Source organism: Plasmopara halstedii, assembly GCF_900000015.1.
Source record: "Plasmopara halstedii genome assembly, contig: Scaffold_1651, whole genome shotgun sequence".
Classification (NCBI taxonomy): Eukaryota; Oomycota; class Peronosporomycetes; order Peronosporales; family Peronosporaceae; genus Plasmopara; species Plasmopara halstedii.
Genome location: NW_020188562.1, coordinates 519,043 through 537,704, shown reverse-complemented (window position 1 = coordinate 537,704; position 18,662 = coordinate 519,043). Strand labels below are relative to the sequence as shown.

The 18,662-nt window shown below is 43.9% G+C and overlaps 6 protein-coding genes across 6 annotated transcripts; 2 read left to right on the top strand and 4 right to left on the bottom strand.

The window, feature by feature from the left end:
* Positions 1-458: 458 nt before the first annotated feature.
* PHALS_01972 (Formylglycine-generating sulphatase enzyme domain) lies at positions 459-1,982 on the bottom strand (the record flags this gene model as incomplete). The annotated part of the gene is made up of 1 exon (XM_024716464.1): positions 459-1,982. One exon carries the CDS (start codon positions 1,980-1,982, stop codon positions 459-461), a length of 1,524 nt encoding a protein of 507 aa, XP_024582060.1.
* A 3,060-nt stretch (positions 1,983-5,042) lies between these two features.
* On the top strand, positions 5,043-5,404 carry PHALS_01971 (uncharacterized protein; the record flags this gene model as incomplete). The annotated part of the gene is made up of 2 exons (XM_024716463.1): positions 5,043-5,212; positions 5,272-5,404. The coding sequence occupies 2 exons, from the start codon at positions 5,043-5,045 to the stop codon at positions 5,402-5,404; spliced, it is 303 nt and encodes a 100-aa protein (XP_024582059.1).
* Positions 5,405-7,092: 1,688 nt separating this feature from the next.
* On the bottom strand, positions 7,093-7,415 carry PHALS_01970 (uncharacterized protein; the record flags this gene model as incomplete). Its single annotated transcript, XM_024716462.1, has 3 exons — positions 7,093-7,197; positions 7,282-7,318; positions 7,402-7,415. The coding sequence occupies 3 exons, from the start codon at positions 7,413-7,415 to the stop codon at positions 7,093-7,095; spliced, it is 156 nt and encodes a 51-aa protein (XP_024582058.1).
* A 6,285-nt stretch (positions 7,416-13,700) lies between these two features.
* Positions 13,701-14,079, top strand: PHALS_01969 (dynein light chain; the record flags this gene model as incomplete). The annotated part of the gene is made up of 2 exons (XM_024716461.1): positions 13,701-13,820; positions 13,900-14,079. 2 exons carry the CDS (start codon positions 13,701-13,703, stop codon positions 14,077-14,079), a joined length of 300 nt encoding a protein of 99 aa, XP_024582057.1.
* A 970-nt stretch (positions 14,080-15,049) lies between these two features.
* Positions 15,050-16,378, bottom strand: PHALS_01968 (uncharacterized protein; the record flags this gene model as incomplete). The annotated part of the gene is made up of 1 exon (XM_024716460.1): positions 15,050-16,378. The coding sequence occupies one exon, from the start codon at positions 16,376-16,378 to the stop codon at positions 15,050-15,052; it is 1,329 nt and encodes a 442-aa protein (XP_024582056.1).
* A 4-nt stretch (positions 16,379-16,382) lies between these two features.
* On the bottom strand, positions 16,383-17,728 carry PHALS_14832 (uncharacterized protein). The gene has a single exon (XM_036407089.1). It carries the CDS (start codon positions 16,753-16,755, stop codon positions 16,576-16,578), a length of 180 nt encoding a protein of 59 aa, XP_036263349.1. The 5' UTR covers positions 16,756-17,728; the 3' UTR covers positions 16,383-16,575.
* Positions 17,729-18,662: the final 934 nt, after the last annotated feature.

Below are 18,662 nucleotides of genomic sequence, written 5' to 3'. Positions count from 1 at the left end.
CTAAATCGCGATTCGTACCTAGGTTGATTAGCATTCTTTTGTTTGACGCTGTCTCAAAAGTGTCATTCGCTCTTACACCATAATACGGTACAAAAGTATGAAAGATTGCGCAATTGCTGAAGATGCTCAACGTAGTAAATATGGAAGAAGAGGAGTGGTAGGAAAAGACATCTTCTGGCTCTGTCACTCATCAAAAGTAAAAATCATTCTGATCGCCACAATCGTGCCGTCCGGTCTGGTAAAAAGTGATGAGTGAAGGTTATAAAGATTTTGTCTTTGTATTGACTAGGTGATAAAAAGCAGACGGTAGACCAAGCAAAAATATATTTTCTCCTGCCCGATTACAAGTGAAAGTTTAAGTTGACATGGTAACTATTGAGAAAAGTGATAACAGTATAGTTTCCTTAAGAAATTTTATCTAGTTCACGACCTTCGCCAGATAACAGCTTGCGCTCGGTTTATTGGGACGGGGTTCGTCTTACATACGGGAACGGAGCATCCACGTCTGTTGTTGCTAACATGAATTCGCTTTCGCCGTTAACTTTCTGCTCCACGACTCGAAAGCTTGCATGTTGGAAAAAATGTGGGCGGAAGTGGAAGCGAGAAAATTTGGATACGCCATTTCCACCGGCACTAGCGAAAGATCCGCCCATTATAATGTTGTGCTCACCATCAAAGCAGGGCTCACTGAAGTCATGATAGTAAGGATGAACGCGGAATCCAGGCAGCGGCGAGAACATATCTTCGCACCACTCCCAAGCGTTACCAAACACATCATAAAATCCCTGGGTTGTTGGCGGCAAGGCGTCCACGGGAGAAAACGACATGTGAGCCCAGTTAAGATTCTTGTCTAAATCAGTAGCCATGTTGGTGCTCTTCGGAAGCATCAAATTAGCGTCAGAAAACACATAAATAGAGCGATCCTTTTCATTTCGCATCAACTGATGAATTGGCTCTGTTGTGAGGTGGTAGATTAAATTTTGATCTGACTGCTTGGTTTGCTTCCACTTACAAAAAGCCTGAGCCTCGTGGCAATTTACCTGAACAGGCCAATTCCATTGCATTGGCACCACATCAAACATTAATCGTAACTTAAAACGTCGACTGCTAGACAGACCGTCCTGCACCCAAAAAGAAGGCAATTTCGTGTCGCGAAAACAGCGCCAATCCCAGCCATGTGTGCTCCAATACAATGGCTCCATGTAGCCACCTTCACGCACGAACTCGGAATACTCTCCATTTGAAACGAGAAACTTGTTTGCACGGCAGGCTGGTACATTTACTTCGCAGTGGCCATACTCATTATCCCATCCAAACGAAGGAAAATCGCGTGGTTTGCCGATCCGAACTTTGGCAGCAGGAAGCTCGACAAAATCGTTTATTGGATAGTCCACACCTGCAACCGGTTGCATTGTGACTCTTTTTTTAACGTCATGTAGCGATTTATGATAGTCAGGCAGCAGTGGCGTGCTCTTGAAAAATTCGACTGGATGCTCCAATATCAGCATCGATGTGGTCTCATGATGAATACGCTCGTGCTCGAGCGCCATTTGCAGCGCCCAAAGCGGACTGTTCTCGGTAATTTGCTCATGTCCAGCTTGTAATCCCGGATGAGTTTTGATTACATTCCGAATGAGTTGATAAACTTGACGACGGTAGACTAGTACGTCAGCTACGTGTGGCCAGTGCATTTCATTTTTGCTCATATCATCCCAGCGCATTTCGTCTACGCCCACTTCAAAAATCTGCTCGAAATAAGGGTTCACGGGTTTTTGGATGAGACCCGACAAGAGAAACTTGTTAACGTAGAAGCTAGTTGGGTGTCCATAGTAAAATATTAGCGGGTGGCGGAGCTGATGCGGTGGTGGCGTCGTGAAGGCACGCTTGCCCTGTAACGTGGCAAATAGGGCATCTGTCATCGCCCATGAGTTGTCAAAATAATCGAGCATTTCTTGGCGCGAGCACGAAAGAAGATTTGGCATTTTTATAGCACTCAAGCGTCTCGTAACACTGTCGACGCCTGGAAATGTCGAGTTCGTACGTGGATTGCGTGACGTGGTATACCATTCGTCGGTACGCTCACCAAAGAGATAGCTGTCGTCATGGATGTTTTGATGATGTTGCTGCTCGTCGTTTTCATGTAGAGATGCAGCGAAGGTGGAAAAGTTAACTGACTGAGTCACTGGGATCTTCACAGGTATCGAGCCATTATCGGACGGCAATAAAAAAGCCGACGAAATATGGACTCGATGAAGGGAATAGGTAGAGAAACCGACCAAAGGACGTTTGCACACGGCTTGACACGGAAACATTGAAGACAAAAAGACCCTTCTTAACTGCATCGATAGATATAAGGGCCGCTTGTTGGCAGTTGGAAAGCGACGAGGGAAACGAGTGATGGCCAACATATGTGATATAGAGGTGGGGTTTCTAGATATTTTAGCTTGTTTCGATCTGTGCAACGACTAGAGCAAAACACGAGGTAATAATATTAATCCCAGGTAGAAGCCATCGTCAGTATAAACTACGTAAACCGAATATCAAAATCTATTTTATTAATTTCGTCTGCAATACGTCCGGAAGAAGAATTATTGAATACAACTAAAGCTTCAGAGACAAAAGATCGTGATGAGACTTCGATTAAAATATCAAGAGGATGCAATTGGGACATACCGTATGTACACCTCACAATTTTATGTTGTGAGTGTATAAATACAATTTTGTTCAATTGTACGAAATTCACACAGGATTATGTAATTATGAATATTCAAAAGTACCGAAATATCAGTGTTTATAGATTTCGATGGTGCACGAACCGCACACCATGTAAAACAGATGATATATTTTGAGTATTTTAATTTTGAGTCCATTTCCTCGTAGAAAAGCAGAGTGAACTAAACACCTAGTTATACGGAGGCTGTTACTTCCTTCACTGGGTGAAGGTAGAACCGACATCCGTTGTTGATGGGAACCCTAAAGTCGAAGCATCCGCTGTGCAAGTGCAAGTACACGGCAACCCTGTTGCACTAGGTAGTACTTGTGATACATCTTAGAATCTTGGAAGGACTGCATTCTTTGTAAAGGGGATATGAGATGTGTGAGTTGATGGCATCGGGACAACTGGACACGCTTATTATACCATGGCTCTTGACCGGATCAGCAAACTGGCAGCCAAAGGACCAGATGCGGTAATTGCCCACCAGGAAATATTTATCAGCTATGTGATTGGGATGATAGGACACCAATAAAATTGCTCAAACAAGGCGCCGGTAGAAAAACAGATGGAGCCCACTGTAAGGCTACTGGTGTTGACAACTCACCTCTATAAGCCAGGACGAAAACTCGATTTTATCAGGGAAGGAAGTTGAAAAGGTCATGTACTTCAAGAGGGTAAAGATTTTAACGCCACAATTACATCCGACTACCTCCCAGAGGCGGTATAATTTATCGTCGTGATGGCAATTAGTCGAAAGGGTGCGGCTGGTACCAAATACACCTACGTCCACGGTAGATGTAATTCTTGTGAAGAAGCGATGTGTAGCATTAGACTTACACTGCCACGAGAGCCGATTAAAGTACTTTGAAATTTTACTTTGCGCATCAGAGGCGATTAGCCGTGGTTATGTTTAGGAGGAAGAGGCGAATTTTTTTTAGTGGCTGTGTTTCTCCGTGAAATTCTGAGATATATCATCTCTGGATATACGATAAATATGTGCCTTGCGGGCCCCCTTCGCTATTGACTGAGATCAACGAAAGGTCAGACACAAGCGCAAGGTTGACTAATGAATTCCTCGCGAGGAATCGTCAGACACATACACCAAGTCAGTCAATAAATTCCGTATGAAGAACCTTCAAGCGCACAGAGAAGCCTATCAGGGAAGAACTGGATCTTATTGTACTTCCTGGTGGTCGTGGTCGATGGGATCCAGCACAAAGAGGTTGACTATTTCTACAGTAGATAAATTTCGCAGTTCAAAGTCATATGTTTTTATGATCGAAGCTGCGGGATTGGTGAGGCCAGAAAAAAAATAGATTGCTAAGCAAGCGGAGTTGTATAAGACGGTAAAGACTGATGCGATATTTTTGCGTTTTGTACCAGAGGTGAAAGACTTTATTGAACCATCAAGTGAAGAGAAATGAGGATACGATATTCGTGCGTCTTGCGGTGGAGTCACCAGTTGAAGTGTGAAAGGTCGTATTGAGCCATCCAGGAAGGTTGAGGATTTTTAAGGCGTAAAGCATTGTCTCGTTTCGGGCCTGGCTCAAAGCATAATCTTATCCTAGGAATGGCTTGACTGGGACGCCACAAACCATGATTGGACCGGAAGTCAAAAGTGTAAAGGGCCACGAACTTTACTCTTGGTGTAACTTTGGCAATTTTTGATACAATCCACATATATAAAGCAATGTACAACTTTGATGGCCTTTACCTTATTATAAAAATAGTTCGGTTATCCTCACATTGCCTTTGACACCGTTATTATTGTTATCTTTGGCTTTGTATGAAGCATGGGGGTTGGGTTCTCAATCCAATTCGACTTGTTGATATGAGCCCGACAACAATGTGTAGCAACAATTCAAACTCTTTTTCAATGAGATTGAGCGTTATGCACAGGATGCACGATACTTTGAATGAATGCTGAAAATCAGCACGCCGAAACCAAACCACGCACCAATGTGTAGTCTGATAAATTTGTATTAAATGCGGTTGACCTGCCAACAAAAACAAATGCAATGTTCGAAAAGGCATCGATCATGTTCGGTAATCGCGAAAAAAACTGTGTTGCATTCTTAACCTCCCTATGCTATCGCGAGAGTATACTGTATTCCACAAAGGCTTGCTAACGATTTATCGTGATCTGTTTTGATAGCTTGGCGCTTGTTTATCGCTTGAAGATGGAGCGGCATCCATTCCATCAAAACAGCTGAGCTATCCTCTTCCCTGGAGTAGCAACGCAATTTTGACCCACATGCCTCAAGACGTACAGTGCGATGGCAAGAAGCGATATATCTTAACTTTAGAGAGCTAGACTTTCTCAGCTATGGCTGCACGCCGAGCTACTTGGAAAGAGTTGCCATTCGCCTCAATAAGAAAAGTTCACAAGAGTCTGCTTCTGGCGGGTCATCCTCTACCGGATCTGCTGAATAAAATAGAAGCTGCCGATGTTAACGTGGAACGATTGAGGCCGGCAGATCATCATTTTATTTGCCAGTATTTGGTGTTGCGACAGGGATATACTCACTAGTTCCCAACTCTGCGAGTTTCCCTAGCCGTTTTGTCGCTTATGGCATGATGTCGGAATTTTCACCACTGGTAAAAAGGCAGGGGGCAGGGGCGCTCAATGCAGCGCTTATACCACTAGCAAAAAACTTTGATCTTGTCGCAAGTTTCATGCCAGCCTAACAGCTGTAATATAGATTAGAGAGACTGGTCACGGCAAGAATGCAGGCGATGAATTCTAACCTCGACGTCTAAGTTAGATTGGTATCTGCAAATCCAAACATTTATTGATGTTAATTGTAAGGCCTGTCTCATTGTATTTCTATTGTAAAGCTGTGGGATGGGTTAGACGACGTGTTATTCTCACTCAGTTTGCGAATCCATTGGGCACCCCGTTTGATAATCGGAATCCATGATTCAGCTCACATGGAGGCTATCGACTTACCCGACGGCAGAATCTCCAATCTTAAGCGATACTCCTAAGAAGCGGTCTTAAAATACACCTGCGAGGTGACTATTCGGCGCTCACTTCCTTATTGTCTTGAGCAGATAACAACGGAGGAAGTTTTCTTCGGCGCGGCGATCAATATCAGCTGCATTTTTGTGCTTGGAGATAGGCAAGCCTGGAACTTTTATTCATTATTTTATAGAGGCGACTGGATAGATGTACTCGTATATTACACGGCGAAGTGTTGCAACTTCTTTCATTGAGAATGGGTATCTCGGCCGTCTAATTGATAATGAATATAGTCTATTCAGTCACAAGATTTTCACTTCTTTTGTAGTTTGCTGATCTAAATGACGATAGGTAGGAAAATGACAATCAATGAGAATTTGCGCTCACAGTAGGCGCTCTAAGACGCAAGGAAGGGTGAGAAGCACCAACTGTAGTGCGTGATCGTTAAGCTTTTAAGTTTCAGTGACGTCTTATACAGACATGATAAATTTGGAAATCACTGTGGTCTACATCTTGGTGTGTCGTTTGTTACCAGCAATATTGTGTTGGGATATTTTACACTTTTGTACATTGTGCAAAGTACAATATCTTGTTATAAATAGTCAAAAGCGCCTATGAAGATCATGGGACCTCATCAAAAAGAGGTTCGTGGTGCAACTGGGTATCACCTCAAACATTATCATTGTGTGTAGCAAACGATTTATAAATTATTGACTTAGAATTTTCTATCCTAAATGTATGTCACTCGTGAAATTGTAAGAATAAAAGTATGTTAATTAATTCGTCGGCTTTTAATCCCGTTTATAGGGTGTCTAGCGTCATATGCTGAGCAATCGACAACCCTGTCACATGATGCACAACATATCTGCACAAGCGACACTAATTTGTTTGCTGCTACACCCGTAACCCTTTAAAGCACATGCTTGTAAGGCACAATTTGTGATAAAACTCCAATGAGTTGTTGTGCTCCTTGCATCGCGGAAAATTTGACTTGTAGCATCCATGGTATCAGACAAACCTTGAGTTTGTATGCTAGACTCCGTAGCGAACCGCGGGTCTATTCAATAATTTGCGTGCATTGTTTTCTATGCCACTTTAGGAGTGTCACGTATCTGAAAGTATTCTATAGATGTTACTAGCTTTATCCGTAATTCTATTTTTACAACACAACTAATTAGATTGCTTGACGTGAGTCTCACAGCTTGTGTGTACGATGGGCATCTCTTAACAAAGTCATATCATCGTTATATGAAACAACATCTAGAAGTAACGAAAGTGTATTGTATTTGCACACATATTACAGTATGCACCCCATACCCCTCCATCACGATGTAGATCGCACTGAGACATACACTGTTTCTGTTTGTTCCTTACATTCCCACTGAACGCGGATTCATACACCCGTTCTTCCACTCTATAGTTCCCACGACAAGATCATCTTTGCCTTAGGAGTCATCTTTGTTTTGCCACCACATATATTTCGACCAGGTTCAACAGGCGCGACCTTGACCTCAACGTCCTAAAAGTATACTCGACGGCTAGGTTGTGCAACATAACGATCGGAGCAACTCTTTTCGCAACATCCAAAATTCCCCGCACTCACGTGAAGACATACGACTAAGTCATTCGCTGCGCTACGACTGCACACTGCACAATTAAGAAATTTATGCCCGCTTCCTCGAACAAGAAGCGTTCAATGCCAAGTGGCATAAATTACGCTTACCACCAGCTTGTCATGCCTGAGATGGTCTACCCTGAGATCCCGGCCTTCCTGTGCGTTATACCACCTCCGCCGATCTCATCACCCCGTGTATATGATTTTAAACGACTCATAGTTGCTATCAACACGCAACGTAGACTTAACACGCCTAATCATGCAAGACCTTTTGCTCATAAGCGAGCAAAATTGGCGAGCAAAATTAACGTATAAGGTGTCTTCAAGAGCGCTATCTGATCCCACAGATTGTTGTTTCTCGAGAGTAATACTTACGCTTGGGCTAGCAGCGGTTGAGTTAATTCTTACACTCTGGGTAGACTGTACGTGAAGCAATAAATGTTCTGCCTATGATAGTACCAAATTGTGCCGGGCTCAATTCGCTCATTGTGAATAGACGCGATGTCACCTGCGTCGCACAGCTTAGAAGACCGACGTCTCTGAGGCAACGTCCGACTTTAGTATCGAATTATACTTGATGTTGCGTGGGTAAGCACAGCTCAAATGAGGATGTGAGAATTATTGCCTCTTGTTCTTGCTTTAGCAGCCCGTCTCATGTAGCTTTCACAATATTCGACCAGGATCTAATTTGCGGCAAGGTATAATCATACTCGACAGTGGTTTGAGCCCAAACCGGCAACGATAAATCTCTTGTAAAGGCCGAGGGAGTACCATATCAAGAACAAAAATGACGGTAGGTCAATCTAGCAGAATAATATTGAGAGCTTATATAGTTTTTCGGTGCTCGGGTATCCATTACCCAGATACTGGTAACAGCTCAATTGAACTCGTCATCCCACTAAACCTCTCACACTAAATCGAACCACTACTTATAAGAATTTTTACGGCGCTGTCTGGTGTAGCGTGATCGCAGCTTAGTGCTATAGACTGTATACACTACTTGTATAGGTACGTTCATAACATTCAGGACATAATTACACCACTACATTTGCATGTGTATTTTGGGTGCCTCGGGCGTAGGAATGTCGCTTAAAACTTTCTGCTACTTGAGTAAATTGCTGTGCACCCGGCTTGCTTAATTCAATAGCGTTGAGATAAAATCAGAGGTATTGGTACAAAAATGTAGCCGCGCTTGCATAAAAATTAAGTTGTATCGACAGCCATTTCTCCAGTGACTGAAGTCGCTTAGTAATGGTATCAAAGGCAAACACGGGATAGATAAATCATTAATAGATGTAAAGCGAGAAAGGTCAGTAGACGCATCTAGAGATTATTTAACTCGAATTTCATTAGCAAGAGTATTATTCTTCAGCACGGAGTCACTTCGCGCAAGTATTTCGGAGGATATCCTCCACCACGCAATCAATACTTTCCGTATTATTATCATTAGCCATCAATAACTAGCAAACTGATCAAATTTTGCTTAAACGTTGCTAAAAAGCGTGTATCTCGACTCGACAGTATCGCTATCTGCAAGCCATGCTGGCAAAAAACTTTGGCGAGGGTTAGCTTGGCCGCATTCTCGCCGGAGATGGTATCACTGCCAGCAGGTGTATAAATCTTTGCACAGATGAACCATAAGGACCAAGATATCGGTGCATTTTCGGGAGACTTAAAGCTGAATAAATACTTGTAGACTGTCAATACTCTGCTATATCCGACGAGCTGGTCAAAGGTGACGACGCGACCGGCGAGTACGTAATATTTAGTCACAGTTTACACGTGCGCACATAGGTGCTTACTCAAATATAATTGATACCACCCGTACATAGCGTTCTCCGAGCCAAACTGTATTGTCTTTTTCTCGAAGTTGCCATATCATGTGACTGATGCAGTATTCTGTACTTGACGTCTTTGTCAAGATGTACACCTCATATTGGTGAATGTGAGAGCACTATAGAATAGTAAATGTTGAGGTACTTAGCATCAAGGAGATTTAAGCTACCGGAACCCACATGATAAAACTAAGCTTTCTTTAGCGCGGGATGCTGGTAGCTATCCAGCTCATTCGGGACCGGGTTCCGCACCCCTCATTAAACTTTGTGGCTTTTTCGGTCGGTAGGACCTCCTCCCACCCTACTATCACACACCCATTTTGGTGCGGCTTGACAGGGCGGTCACACCACTGGGATGTGATTGCTCGTGCACTTTAGTGTCCAGTCTCCGGCGTCCTTGATTTGGATCCTATGGGTATCGAACCAGGTACATCCCGGTCCCAGGCCAAGCTACAACCCACTTGGGCCACGGATCGGTTAACTATACTTAGCATCAGTCAGACATGCGACCGAGACCTTTGAAAAACGATGTCTGTAACTACGGGCATATTAATTCCCAAATCTTTTGCAACCCAGCGCATGTTTTTTCATGACCTTTCTGCTTTTTGTACTGCCTCATCGAGTTATGTGCTCGCCATCGTAACATGCCAAAGCTCATAGTAGGAGCAACGCGAAAGCGCATTTGCCATTGCATAATACCTACCAAATTAGTAGTCAGTCGAAAAAAAATCATGTCTCGTTATTTTCGAGGAGAGACCCCAGAAATATACTCAGCAGAGAATATGAAGTTTAAAAAACATTCTTTTCTGCAAGTATCCCCTTGCCAAGACCGGGGTAGCCGTTTCCAAGCTGGCAAGTCCCATAGGGTCGATTAGATATATTGTCAACTACGCCTTAGCTTCTGCTATCGACAAATTTATATTCCAAGCAGCTGTCAATGAGCCCATAAGCATCTGGGTCGAAAAAGGTACAGACGCTGGCGAACGCTGTCGAGCGAAAGATTAGCAGATCACATATATGCTCGATCCAGAATTGGGAGCGCCAGAATCGCGGGAAGATGTATTCCCAAGCCTTGGGGATCGACTCTACAATTGCTTCGTAGCACTTTGATATCTTTCCATAAAGTTCGAGTTATGACAAAATAACTGTCAATATACTCGTGCAAGTAGTTAGCCAGGACGAGTCACTTGCTAGTCGTAGTCGTGCATATATAAGTCATAGTCGTAGCCAGGTCATGATCAAACGAACCTAATGAACAAACAGCTTAGACGGCTGATCCTTTTCCAAATTTAATTTGTTCGCTGTATGTAGACGTGAAGCACACAAAATTGCGTTGATCCGTGCTGTCAACTTAACCCTCGTTATCCTTAAAGCAACTTTTGCGAGCTTGCAAAAGTATGACTTTAATGTTAAGCCTAGTGTAAAAATTGATATAACACGCAGAGGTTGTTAGTCCAATATAGCTCCTTGATTGAATGTAGCCTCAGAGAGTGTAGAACATAACAGCGAACAATGTTAAATACCACTTGTGCAGCATGATCTGTGTAGAACTTAGTCACAGTTGACGTAAGTTGATAAACATTCACAAATATCACCTAAGTCCAATCGAGATCTTCTTCAATGACCTCACCAAATTCCTTAAGGCAATAATTCTTTCGACAACAAACCACGTGATGACCTCAAAATAGTGTTCGGCGTCTTCGACCACTACACCTCCATGCAAACAGGCAGTTGACATGTTGACGCCAGTGTTTATTGAAATTTGTATCGAACAACCAGAGCATGTTACAAACAAAACTTAAATCTGATTAAACTGGAAAAATGTAGAGATTTCTATCATACTTCACAGTCCATTTATTTGGAGTTTACGTAAAGTTGGTCAAGCTAAGTAGTCGCAATGGCAAGTCACATGTATATGCATTTTTGTGGCTTCAGCAGTAAATTAACATATTTCCGGATTTCCAAATGAACGACAAGTTTTCCATGACTCAATGCCTGATGAGCGGCTTCAGAGTTGACCGGTCGTAAAGTTCCGAAGTATGGAGAGTCTTCCGGGATGACTAGGTATTCGTATCATTATTTGTCCTTAGCGAGACATTTGGTGGGTAGATGGGGTATACCTCGGTTATGTCAGTGCTTGGTGAAGTAGATGAAATATTTTCAGTCGGAGAGCTCGTGGTAGTTCGAGGTTCAACCTCGGCAAATCTTTCTGGTGCCGTGGCTGCTTACGATCTGGCGCACTCCGGTTTGTATACCCGCCGAAGAAAAGATAGAGTAGTCTGTCGCAGTGCGCCTTCTACTAATGAGAGGTGATCAGCTTAACGGTTGATTAGACCTTCGATCGAAATTGTTACAACTGCTAATGAAAACGAGCAGGCTATAAATAGCAGAAGTTTGATGTGATATATTGTGATCTGGACGTCTCTGAACTCTTGAAAGTCGAAAATGAGGTGACGCTTGAGACGAACGTCCACTGTGTCGTAAAGCTTCAATAGGGGTGAGATTGTGTCCTTTCCCGTCCAGTACGCATACTGAATACAATCTTCATCAGCACTTTTGTCAGCTTCTAGTACCCCAGATACGTCTCTCGCGAAAAGATTGAAAATTTCTAATCGATGCTGCCCTAAGCGCACCCGGTTGTTTACTTAGGGCTCCATTAGTCACTACGACCGCTTTCAATGGAGATCACCTCGATATCCTCATTAAAAATACTATTCGGCGCAAATACGTTTTGAAGAGCAGGCACGATAAGCCGCAGAAAGTGAGGTGAAACCTTGAATGCAGTGGTTGCTTGTGGAGTGGTACTTCATGCACAGTGTCGTAAAAATCTAGATCTCAACGTGCTTCACATCCCAGTGGGGGGGCATGTCACAGGGCAAGTACAAAAATCGAGTGGCTTCAAACCTTACTTGTGAGGTTTTGCTGTATTTGATCAGTGGCAATATAGCTGCTGGTCAATCAGACGATTTCATGTCCTGCTCCATAGCTATTATTGCTTCGTGTCAACGCCAACAGCGGATCTCGACCATAGCAGAGAAAAATTCATGACTCACTTGAACTATCCTAAGTAGTGGTATGCAATGTTGACAAATCCCAGTCAAATGTTGGCTTATCCTGTGTCAGTCACGTCATATCTCGAACGAATATGTAGCTCAGATTCAGGTCTGGTACAAACATTACGCTACAAAAATCTCGAAATTTTCAGGAAACTTCAGGAGGACTCCTGACATTTCGGCCAGTGCTCCTGTAACGCATGGAGATCTTATCTAAATTTAGCATCTTCAACATCTCCGGGTAATATCTACTGCTTTATGTACTCGCCAATTGTACACAAACTCGTCGTATCGAAATTTTTGGGATTTTTATGTTAAATGCCAACAATCTGTAGAGCTATCCCATCACTCTTCAGTGCAGCCACTCACTTTCAACTTTGACCTTCACGACCTTTAATACAACCCAGTTCTTCTCGGTAGGCCGCCATGCACCTCTCGGAGTTGGCCTATTTCCTTAAGAGGCTTATCAATAGACCCTGCGTAGGAGCTCAGTTCTTTTCATTTTTATGTCAAGCAATGGGACCACGCATTACTCGAATGTCTGGCACTATCATAGATGCAGCATTTGCGCATACCAGGGTGTTGCTTGGCAGTGAGAACATTCTTCCCATCGTTTTTTGCATGGTTGTAGTGCATCACCTCTGGTTTGTTCGTGTAGACTGCACTCGTCCGTACTTTGACCGGTCTCATGGCACGAAGGTTGTTCTTTGCTTTCAGTGCGGCACATACAACATCCTCGAAAGAGATGGAATGAACGCAGAGATATCAGTGCGAGTCGCTCTTCCTCCATTACGATTGTGGCCGTTGCCGCCTTGGGAAATGAGACTGCCACCATCGCGCCAGTGAGAGCTTGCAGCTCGTGAGCATAGTTCGCTATCTTGTAAATCTCTTGATGGGTGAATAAGCTTTTTACTGCAATCGGTACGCCTGGTTAGGCGCGACATTGTCGCTTAGACACTACCTGCAAGTAAATGTCTAAGCATGCCCGATTGTATGTCCATCTCAGCCTCTACTACCCAAAGAAAAACTGTCGCGGCCTCACTGTGGGAAACAGTGGTGTATACATAAAAGCCTTATTTAGGCATTTTTGGAAGTGTCTATGGTTGACTAACTCCTACCGTTTCTGACTCTAGCGCCGTCAATTATCCTATCTCCTCGTGACTTAACCGCTTCAAACAAACCCTTGTAAGCACTATGTCTTGCTAATTTAATGTTATATAGTGAACCAATTTACACAGAGAATACGATCTTATTCAGACTCGGACGTCGAAGCTGATGACGCGTTGAACTTAAGTATTTTTCTTTTGGACAAGGAAAAAAATCATGAATAGTGGATTTCAAACATGTCAGACTTCAGACAGCGAAAGTTCATAAAGGGACACAAGTGGGAATTAATATTCATTAACCACCAGAAATCTGGTTGTAGCGAAAACTGAACATAATTGTAAGATACTTTTTATTCAGTCACGAAGGGGCACTTATCTCTTCTATTGCATTTCCACCTCTTCTGCAGCACACGATGTCAAATAAGAGCAACGATAAATTTCACAAGGTTGTTGTGTTTGCTGAGGACATGACGGACGCCATGCTCGATAAGGTGTTGAGCACAGCAAAAGACGCTTTTCAGCTGCAAGTCACAGTACGTTGAGCTGTCCATTTTAACAAAAAATGACGCACACATTAAGAAGATGACGACGAATGATTCACTTTTACCGCAGTCGGAAAAAACTTTTTCTACCATAGCTGAATTCGTACGCCGCAACATGGAAAAGGAATATGGCCGCGGCTGGAACTGCGTCGTGGGCTCTTCCTTTGGCGCCTATGTGACGCATGAAATTAAAACATATGTCTACTTTAGTGTTGCCATTGGTGTTTCAGTACTTGTTTGGAAAACTTAGCAGACTTTCGTTCGAATGGAATTATTACCATAGTGCATTTCACATATTATCGTCATAAACATTGGCTCGTCGACCTAAAATTTATCTCTTCCTCCTGGTCTTTAATCTTTGCATTTGCGTCGTAGTGTTTATGCCCCTTGTTGTCGCTCTACAACTGCTAAGAGTTAATGTCTTTCGTTCCGCGGCCGCTTGATTCAGAGCTTCGCACTCTCCAGCATCGAATTACGCATGTCAAAACGCGACTTTGTCTGCGAACTCGTCAAGCGTGACATTCATGAGATTTTGCAAGCGGTGGACGTCCAATCTCTTGCTGCATGTACGGCGAACGCCGCTAGTCCTAAATGCATTAAACTGAACTTGCTGGGCTCTAAAATTGCTTTGCTTGATGTTTTATAGGCAATTGCGCAAAGAGGATGAAGATTATGCGGTGGCACAATGAATGAAGATTTGTGGTTTGAGGAGATACAGAAGAAGACATAGGGCCAAGTTGAGAGCCGAGCAGTTGCAAGGAAGGTGAAATGTTGCTTTTTAATAGTCGTTATGTCTGGATTTCGGGAAGGCTGTAGTTTTGCTCATCTAAGTAGATATGATGAAGTTGTTCGTGCTAGATTAAGCGGGAAGGTGGCCGCAACCTCAACTCTGGAAGTGTCTGGCGGCAGAAATATATCTGTGCCTCTGAGTGAGCGTATTTTGAACTCCAGAATTAAATGGGTGTTGTAGTAATGACTTTCTGGTATACGAACCCGATCACTTCAACATATTGCTGAAGACCTATCTGCATGAGCCTAATGACGAGCTTGTTCAACGCCAAGAAGTCGTGGTTGCACCTTCTTTACGATCAATTGACAGTACATAAGTGAAAGCAAAACAGTAACGTGACAATCAAACGAGTTGTATGTACAAGCACACTTGTGTTTACAGATAAGCTTCTGCCATTCTTCTTCCTTTCATCTAATACTTGAACTCCTACTTATGTAGAAAATGACGTTGAAGTAGTGGTTGCGATAGCACTTGGCGTCATCGAAAGTGGTCTCGTGTAGACTTGCTCCTGGGTTTTATTTCGCCGTTGTAATTGATTTGGAGGTTGATGCTGAAACATTGGCTGCTGCTGTAGCGCATGGAAGGAATAGTTTAAGAAAGCAGGCGCATGATTCAAACCAGCCCTGCGACTCGGATGACTGTTATCCTGTAATGCGCACGGTGGCGAGGCTATAAAAGAAGGGATTGCGGCATAGGCTGGCATACTAACTGTACGCTTTAAGGAAGCCACACTGAAATGTGCTTGTGAAGGTTCGGTGGCATAGCCAATCCGAGCTCCACCACATCCACTCGTCTGATTCGAGTTAAAATCCATGTTTGTGGTCTCGGCACCTCGAGAATCATCCTCTAGGATGCCTTGAAGAAGGTCTCCAAATGACTCTTCGTCACCGAAAGATGCAGGGGGAAGATGCTCGTACTCCGGAGGGTGTTGCTGGGGATGCATATCCTCGATGACATTATTGCTATATACTGAATTGTACGCGACGTAATCCTTCAAGGGTTTCGCGTGTTCATAAACGTGGGATGTCGTTAAGGGCAGAGTGGATAAGTCGCACTTGTTGACATGTGATGCAGCATAAATTCGAGTAGAAAGTGAACCGCTGCGAGCACGCTTATGTGAGCTCGACGAAGACGATGACATTGCAAGTATTTCGGTGTTTTGTGATGGAGAGAGTGATGAAGTATTGATAAACTCCGACACGTTAAAATCGAGCTCGGATTGGCCTTTGTTTCGCAGACGCTGCACAGCCTCGTCATAGCGCATACCGCCCAGAGCTTTACTAATCGCCATCCGACGATTGTATTCGGTCTCTTCAACAGATTTGGCAAGGTGCCATTGGTCTTTGCCGCAGCGGCAATGCTTTCCCTCGGCACCTTTGTAGCGGCTAGTCTGGCTCGGAAGCCTGTTCCCGCTACTAGGTGGCACGGCGCATTCACAACATAGAAACATTTGCTTGGATCGAAAAGTGCCTAGCCAGTTTGATTTGAAACGTGGAAACCAGCTTTTACGGTCACGAGTCTTTTCAGGCCCATCGCCCGCATTGTTGGAGCTGTAGCTGGTGCCGGTTTGATGAATATTGTCGCCGGTGGGGTGGGCCGAAGACGCGAATCTCAACAAAGTGTAGACGCAGTCGAATTCGGGTTCATGACGCGAATTGTGACGCTTCTGCCGACGCTCATTACCTCCTCGTCTAAACCATGTGATCTTTGAACCAGGACAAGCAATTGTCGCGAGCTGATTGTGTTGAAGCACTCCCATCAATTTGCGCTGCGTCTGGTTTGCTGTACTACAAAAACGCGGTCCTGCACTGGATCCCGACTGACTCACTATACTGACGACGACGATCTGCCGTGAGTGTGTGTGCGAGCTTTGACGAAGAAAGAAAGAAAATGAGTAGCACGAAGCCAGTCAGCTGGTGCAGCTCCTGCTGATCGGCTAGAAAGACATTCTGCTCGCTAGCGAAGGCGGCGGACCGACAGACAGTCGCTATCACGAGCGAGTAAAAAAGATCCGCACGCACGTGCAAATACCAATACCGGCAGTACAGCAAAATGACACGACGACCAACCCATCGTATACCTAGCTCCCGAGATAAAGTTTCGGATCAAGTGACGCGTTAGTCGGAAGCGACCCATCTCTTGCCCCAGTTGCGACTGTCAAGCTGTTGCAAGGCAAGAACGGCAAATAATTTGGGTGTCCGTAAAAATCAGAGCTGTGTTGACGCGCCTGCCCTAGCACCTGACTATCAGACTGATAACGAAGGCTATATCTATACAGTGTGAGTGAGCTGTGCAAGTGCAGCAGCTAATTTATCGGCTGGTGGTCATGCTAGGTGGCGTATTAGATTGCCGGATCTCTGCCCTGTACAGCCGTTTTTTGTGGTTGTAAAGCTGTTAAATAACAACACAGCGGCACTGTAGATAGTATCATGGGGCGCCCAAAGCTGTACAAAAATCACGCTGGACAAAAAAAGACGAGGATGCTGCTGCTTTCTAATGTGTGCTTGTCTTACTTTGTTTCATCAACGAGCAATGATGAACCGGGTGTACTCTGGTCGTTGCCATTCTGTATCTTGCAATCAACTTTCACAACGTCGTTGGCGATGTCCATGACCAAGCAATAAAATAAGAACTTAAAGAGCGCGTGCATTTCGGTGCGGCGCGGCAGGCGAAATGACTTGAGACACGTCTATTGTCCACTGCGGGAAATTGTGTTGAAATTCGTGAAAGGTGTAAACGTCATCATATTCCCGCTGCACAGTGGCAGATAAGTTTTAATACATGAAGCTTAACTTTTGATGAAATGTCCGCTTACTTGCAGACCCTTTTCCTTAAAAAATCAAATCTCGACAATAGTCAAATAAATCGTTGCCGTCGACGCAGTAGGTGCAATTAGTGGCTAACAATGTAAATGTAATATTTGGCGCTTGAATGGTGACGACGATAATCGTTCTTAATCAACGTGCCAGCACCGATAGCGCAGTAGAATCTTTGAGTAAATGTGTTAGGATTTGGCGCCTCCATTTAAAAACCGGCATATACTGGCTCATTCTTGAAGTTCGATACACATGCAGCATCACCATCTGGCTTCAAAATTAATGAAACTTACACCAGCTTGAGCAGCCTCAAGATACGTTAAATTTCTCGAAGCGAGTGTCTAATTTGTTTAATGCACAATGGCACGGTACATGTACAGTTGCAGAAAACTGATGTGTGTACCAATACTGTATTAGCCTCATGTTGACGCCTCTCGGTGCTAAATTTGATTTGCAGTGCATTGGTTAATGTTAGCTAATCCGGATTAGAAATCAGCAGCAATACTGATTCAAAGATAGCGAAAACGGTATTTTCATCAAGATTTGCTCTGCTCCTTGGGATCAAATGCGTGCGAGGTGAGTATCATTTTATGGGCACGCTGAGAAGCCCGGCACTGTATTCGACTTCGCGAAAATCGGGGACGGTCTGTGCAAATTTCTCGCCTCACAACCGTTTGATCTCTTTTGATATATTGACTATCATTTAATTCTGGCAGCCAGGTATATTAGCCGTTGCAATTAACGTACTGTAACAAATGAGGAGTGTGCGTCACACACGATGGTGTGACTACACCATGCTGTGGCTACACTTAAAGAGGTCAGTACGTGCCAGTTTTAATTAGGTTATACAATGCAAATTGTAAAACAATAAATAAATGTGGCTTTGCCGCTAAAAAAACGATAAATACTGTTTACGTTTTTAACGGAAGAATGTTGTGGTTACTCTTCGAGTAAGCGGATTGCGATCCGCTACACTCGTACTGGTTCTAGTATAGAGCGTAAGGTCGACGGCCTTAGCTTAGCTTCCTCTAAGCAAAAGGGCTACGGCGGCCCCGCTGCACTTTGCAGAACTTGTAGTCAATTTTCACCTGAGTCGTTACGACTGATCCTCTGTGAGGAGGAGGATTTTTTTTATTTGCCCCAGGGCATGCAAGACGAGCTAAAAATGCTGATGTCTCTTGCAGCGAGGCTGCCGTAGCTTAGCGCTTAAGGAAGCGTAATCTATGT